We start from the raw sequence: 6,760 nt of genomic DNA on the forward strand, positions 1-6,760 counted from the left end.
TATGTATGTATGTAACTTTTTTATATTTATTTTATATTTAAAGTAAATTTATTTTTAGATTTTCCATGGTTTTTTTTACATTTTTATTCACTTTATTTGTTATATTTTCCATTTTCATTTAAACCTAAAGCTTTAGTTTTTTTTTTACATTTTTATTCGTTTTATTTCTTTTTTTATTTCATTTGAACGTTGTATTTTTTTACATTTTCATTTTAACTTAGTTACAGCTTTAGCAATTTTGCATTACATTTTTTATTAGTTTTCATTTTTTTAAATATATCTATATAATTAGTTTTATTATTTTTTCATTTTAGTTTTAGTTATTTTAATAAATCAAGATAAAACTAAATGAAACAAAAAACTTAAAAAAAACATTTTTTTTTTTTGTATATTTTTTTTCCCGTTTAGTTGACCTAATTGTCTTGAAAATAATGAAAACAACATCGAAATTCAATGTAAAAAAAATCGTAATGGTACAAAAATAGGCTTCATTTTCAATATCCATTCCTATGCAAAATATTAATAATATAATATAATTTATTCTTATTTTACAATACAAAATTGTTTACAATATGATCCAAAAATGATCTTGACAGCATTTAAGAGCTCCACCCACAATCCAAAGTCTGAATCTAATCAATATTTTTCACAAAAAGTTGCATGACTTTCAATCTGATTTCAAAGTCAATTTATATTGTCTTGGGAGCTACAATAACATCAAACATCATACCGTCTCTCTGCTTTCCAAATATAGCAGCATTATTAATAACTGATGACACAGGCATACGTTTATGGTTGTGTTGTCTTGCCTTGTCATGGTACACATTAAAAGCATTCTGTCCCAGTTGTCTGGGTGATTATCAGCCTCCCTGCACTGGTACTGGTCTCATTCATGGATGGCTGTATGGTTTCTAAGGGTGAGACCACCTGAATGCAGCCAGCAAATCATGTCTCATTGCAGTCCTAATCTGTGCAAACCTGGTGGCTGTATTCAAATGTAGACGCATCTGGCAGGCCGTACCTGCAGGATCTGCTGCTCTAGCTGCGAGTTGGCCTTGCACAGCTCCATGATGTGTCTCAGCAGCAGTTTGGTGCTCTCTGTTTTACCCGCGCCGCTCTCACCACTGCAGGACAAATGGATACAACATATATCAGACTGTTAATGTTGTAGTAAAATAAACGCTGGTGTCATGGGACAAGGCCACAGAAGTGGAACTCAAGTGCGCCAAGATACAAGAGAAACAAAACATGTCCAGGTCATATTTAACACCAGAATCAAAAGAAGACTATATCTGGACTTTATTTTCATGTCAATTAAGAACAGTACAGACATGGATATTTTATCTTTTTGAAAAATTAAATTAATATAAATAGTGCCAAATTTAGTTACATAAATAATTGTCTTGAAAATAATGAAAACAACATCGAAATTCAATGTAAAAAAAATCGTAATGGTACAAAAATAGGCTTCATTTTCAATATCCATTCCTATGCAAAATATTAATAATATAATATAATTTATTCTTATTTTACAATACAAAATTGTTTACAATATGATCCAAAAATGATCTTGACAGCATTTAAGAGCTCCACCCACAATCCAAAGTCTGAATCTAATCAATATTTTTCACAAAAAGTTGCATGACTTTCAATCTGATTTCAAAGTCAATTTATATTGTCTTGGGAGCTACAATAACATCAAACATCATACCGTCTCTCTGCTTTCCAAATATAGCAGCATTATTAATAACTGATGACACAGGCATACGTTTATGGTTGTGTTGTCTTGCCTTGTCATGGTACACATTAAAAGCATTCTGTCCCAGTTGTCTGGGTGATTATCAGCCTCCCTGCACTGGTACTGGTCTCATTCATGGATGGCTGTATGGTTTCTAAGGGTGATCATTGAGCTCTATTGACGGTTTACATGATCAGAGAAAGTCTGTTGCCCAGTGACTGTGAAAGCAAAACCAGCTTTTTGTCTTTTGATGGTCTTTAGCACTGCTCTGTCCGGATCAATGCACAGAATACGTCTGAGAAATTTACACTGAGGCTCCATTTCTGAAAAATACATTAAGGCCGACCTTCCTAATGGTAAAGCAGCAGTGCAGAGTCTCAGAGGAAGGCTGCACATAGGAAAAACCTTAAATATGATACCGCAAAGAGTACAGCTATCAACTATACTATTACGTTATGGAGGAATCCAGGAACTGAAATCCATCTGAAACGTTCACGGTTAGTCTGAAACAGGACGAAACTGAAACTAGACAAGGACAGTTTGTCAGTACAAACTCAGAATGCTTGCCTGACAGTTTGAAAGTCTTAACAGATATATACTTAAACAGACCGATTTTGATTAACTCTTGAATGTAAACCAAATCTGAATAATTGGAAAAGATCAACTCCGGTTGAAGGTCTGTGCCTAAAAATTCAAGGAGTCTCAAATTTGATCTCAGATTAGGGATTAAAACCCCAAATTTATACAACTATGAAAGCTTGCTTTCGCCAAAGGATTAAAACATTTAAAAAATTGTGACTTTTCACAATTTAGACTTTCTCGCAATTCTGAGTTTGTATCTCACAATTCTAACATTTTCTAACAATTCTGAGAAAAACAACAACTCAGAATTGTGATATAAAAGTAAGAATAGTGAGATATAAATTCATAATTGCAAGATATAAACTCAGAACTGAGATATAAAACTCAGGATTAAGTTCTGAGAAGAAAACTCGCAATTGTGAAAAAAATAAATAAAAATCAGAATCATCTCATAATTCTGCGAAGAAAAGTCGTAATTGTGAGACTCAAAACAACTGCGAGAAAAAAAAGTAAATTACCTTTTTTATTTTTTATTCCATGTCAGAAAAAAAAGAACTCAGAATTGTGAGAAAAGAAGTTGGTAATTCTCATTTTATGTCTTGCAACTTTTTTGAGAAATAAACAATATAAGCAAAGAATTTATATACATACATACATATATATATATATAATATGTGTGTGTGTGCATATGACAAGTAATTGCACAATATAAACTCACAATTCTGAGCAGAAAAGTCAAAATTGTGAGATATGAATTCACCACTGCAAAAAATTTGTGATTTTAAAAAACGCAATTATTTTATTTTTTCATCTTTGTTGGCAGAAACAGGCTTCCATAAATAACAGTGTGTCAATAAGGTTTTGCTTGTGTTTTTAAATGAAACAGACACCAGGACTTTTATCTGATGTGTCAAAAATATGAGGGAATGCTGGTCTTGTCTCTACGTGTCTCACTGAACAAAACAAACATGACCGGGCAAGAAATTTCATACTGTACTGACACATGTCTGACCATCTAGAGTTTCTAAAAAACCCCTCACACATGCTCTCCTGGAGAAACCACCGGTTCTGGTGAATTACTTTGATTGTAACACAAACCTGATCACGATACACTGGTTCTTGGGTCCCGTGGCCAGTCGTCCCAGCATGGACTGATAGGCCCGGTCCGCCACAGCAAATATATGAGGGGGCAAAGACTTCTTCTCATGGCACTTATAACGCTCAGATACCTGCACAGGACAAATCAGTTTAATTAACATTACATGTTTTCTGGTCTCAAATCTTCTTAGTAGCCAAAGAAACACATTCTTACCTCTTTTTCATAGATTGAAAGATATTTAAATGGGTTAATAGCCACCAAGATGTCTCCTATATAGGTCTGTAAATATATAAAAACTCACAGTTAGTCATATCTCAGTGATATAAAGCCGTATTTACATACAGTCAGTGAATAACAGCTGTCCCAGAGAACAAGAGCTCGCTGTTTTATCATCTCCAGAAAACACAACTGGTTTAATTCAGGGCTTTACACTGATGTGTGGTATTTTTAGGCCATTTGACACGTTTTAAGCTTACTCACATAGATGAGGTTCTGTGTGAAGCGTCCAGTCAAAACCTCCAGCAAACTTTTCTCGTCCAGCTCGGAGAGATTCGCCAGATCTTCGGGCAATTTTTCCTCCATCGTTCGTCTCTAATGTTGTTCGTGAACTTAAAACCGTCAAATCTTACTGTCTCGCATCACAAAACAACAGCTAGTGTTTATATCCACGCTCCGTCGCGTCCACGCAGCGGTTTCGTCTCTCTCTCTCTCTCTCTCTCTCTCTCTCTCTCTCCGCCCTCAGCTAATAGACACGATCGTTAACCCTTTCATCACAACGTCAGATTTAAAGGGGTCATATGATGTTGCTAAAAATAAAATTATTTTGTGTATTTGGTGTAATGAAATGTGTTTATGCGGTTTAAGGTAAAAAAAACACATTATTTTCCACAAAATGTACATTTTTGTTGCTCCTCTATGCCCTGCCTTTCACTCCACTATTTTTGAAAATAGGCACATTTTCCAACTCCCCTACACTCTAAAAAATGCTGGGTTAAATATGACCCAGTGCTGGGTAAAATAGGGACAAACCCAGCAATTGGGTTGTTTTGACCCAGCGGTTGGAACTATACTCTCATTCCGGCGTAATAATCAAGGAACTTTGCTGCCGTACCATGGGTGCAGCAGGCGCAATGATATTACGCAGCGCCTGAAAATAGACTAATTGGAAGTTACCTAGCTGGGACTAATTTCAGGCGCTGCGTAATATCATTGCGCCTTCCTTTTCATTTTCCGTCGGTCTTAGTACACGATGTAACTACAGAAGAGTCAAGTTTTAAATAGGAAAAATATCTATAAAATACACAAAAAAAATAGTGGAGTGTTCCTTTAAAGTGATAGTTCGCCCAAAATTAAAATTCTGTCACCGTTTAATCACTTATATGTGACCCTGGACCACAAAACCAGTCATAAGGGTCAATTTTTAGGATAGGAACAGGGCCGCTGCTGGCCAAATGGGTGCCCTAAGCAGAATTGTATTGTTGTGCCCCTTCCCCAAATATTATGGAAGTAACAAAAACAAAACACCTACTATAGGGGTCAAAATAGAACTTTAATAAAATATAAAAGTAAATAAATAAATACATTGAAATTAAACTATTATTTACAAAGTACAATTGTAGTTCTATAGCAAAAAAAATATCAAACTAAAATTACACATATTAAATAAAACATTTTAAAAGATTAAATATTATCAAAATAAACAATAATAAATTAAATCAAAAATCAAAAACTGCTTCATCCTCTTTAGTAACAAATTTCAGTATTGACCCTGCATTAAATGAAGCAGAAGACATTAGTCACTGAAGAATTACTGTGTGCACTTCTAAATAAACAGCTATTAGATAATAAAAAAACATGTTAATTTTTGTAAGGGTTGTGATGTCCATATGTTTTTGTTGAAGAAATTATAGAGGCTGTAGCAATTCTATCGCAAAAAGGTGGCCAAAAATGAAAGATTATGTGGATATTTGAATTAAATGTTTGGTCAATATTAAACAAGCATATGATCGTCCTGTAAGTGTAACAACAGCGATTACCAGGCCTTTGGCACCCTTTGCAGGCATTTGTAAATTGTTTATTTATTTTGTATTACATTATGTAACAGTGTTATTCAATGAAACAAATTCAATAAAAAAATGTTCAATTCAAGTTTATTTGTACAGTGCTTTTCACGATACAAATCGTTGCAAAGCAACTTTACAGCAAATTAAGTTTCTACAATATTTAGTGGTAGCTTATCAGTGGTGACTGTCAGTTAATGTACATATGGCAGAAATGTACGGAAAAATCAATTAAAGACGTAATCAAACAGACGATGAACACTATTAACAGCAATTATTATATGATGCAATCAAACTTGTAGCAAAATGTGGTAGTTCTGTATGTTGTTTCAGGGTTGGCATCATCTGAGGTCCTCTGAAACCATATGATTATTATTAATTAACCAATCATTATTGCCTCATTGTTTTTATATAATGCATTTTAAGTCATTTTAAAGGCTGTTAGGTCTGTTTTTATCACCACAAAAAAATATTAGGCTGAATACTTCTTTGTTAATTATTATTTGAAGTAACAAAACCATGAAACCATGTTTTTAAAAAAAAATTTTTTATTCGTAGTAAAACTAATTTTCGTTAATTTTCATAAGGGAACATGGAACATGGAAAATTAGGTACTAAAACTTAAAAAAAAAAAAAATACATTGAAGCTGTATAGAAATATTTTTTCTATAAACAACTATTAAGAATGAAAAAAGTACACATAAATAACAAAATTACAAAAACAAAAAAAATGAAAACTAATGTACAAAAAAAGTTAAAAGCTATAATAGTATATTACTAATATATGGCATAATATATACAACAAAACACTGCTGTAGTTCAATTCAAAACAGTTTTGAGGTGAATCTGTAACCACCATGCATTCAGATGAATGGTAGATCAATGCTGGGGTTTTTCAGTGGGAGAATTTTTAATCTTTGGCATTTTATCCACACGCCACACATCACTATTACATGGCGGATATTATGGAGCAGTTACACTAGTAGTTATGCAGTACCAGTTAATGATTCTTATAAGCTGTGGTGTATTTAATGGAAACAGGTGATCATGGGTTGGGATGACATCATATGCTGCTCACGTGATTGGCACCTCATTGGAGTAAATTAGACACTTCCTTCATGACCTAATCAATGAATGTTTGACGTCACAGGCCTTCACATGTGACCATTAGGAATAAACAGGCTTAAATGATATTTTAAGCAGTGCAATTTATTTAATTGCCTACCACCTGCATACATACATACATACACATATATATATATATATATATATATATATATA

At 33.3% G+C, this 6,760-nt stretch overlaps 1 protein-coding gene across 1 annotated transcript in view; it reads right to left on the bottom strand.

Annotated features, from left to right (window-relative positions):
- Nucleotides 1–4,149, bottom strand: part of LOC107665770 (myosin-IIIb) — a 45,065-nt gene extending 40,916 nt beyond the window's left edge. The window contains exons 1-4 of the mRNA XM_016456781.1: nt 3,900–4,149; nt 3,633–3,698; nt 3,419–3,549; nt 1,022–1,124 (exon numbers count right to left, since the gene is read on the bottom strand). Of these exons, the coding sequence (XP_016312267.1) occupies nt 1,022–1,124; nt 3,419–3,549; nt 3,633–3,698; nt 3,900–4,001 (402 nt within the window). The 5' untranslated portion in view covers nt 4,002–4,149. The remainder of the gene's footprint in view (nt 1–1,021; nt 1,125–3,418; nt 3,550–3,632; nt 3,699–3,899) is intronic.
- Nucleotides 4,150–6,760: the final 2,611 nt, after the last annotated feature.

This window comes from Sinocyclocheilus anshuiensis, unplaced genomic scaffold (genome assembly GCF_001515605.1).
Source record: "Sinocyclocheilus anshuiensis isolate Anshui unplaced genomic scaffold, SAMN03320099.WGS_v1.1 scaffold743, whole genome shotgun sequence".
Taxonomy (NCBI): domain Eukaryota; kingdom Metazoa; phylum Chordata; class Actinopteri; order Cypriniformes; family Cyprinidae; genus Sinocyclocheilus; species Sinocyclocheilus anshuiensis.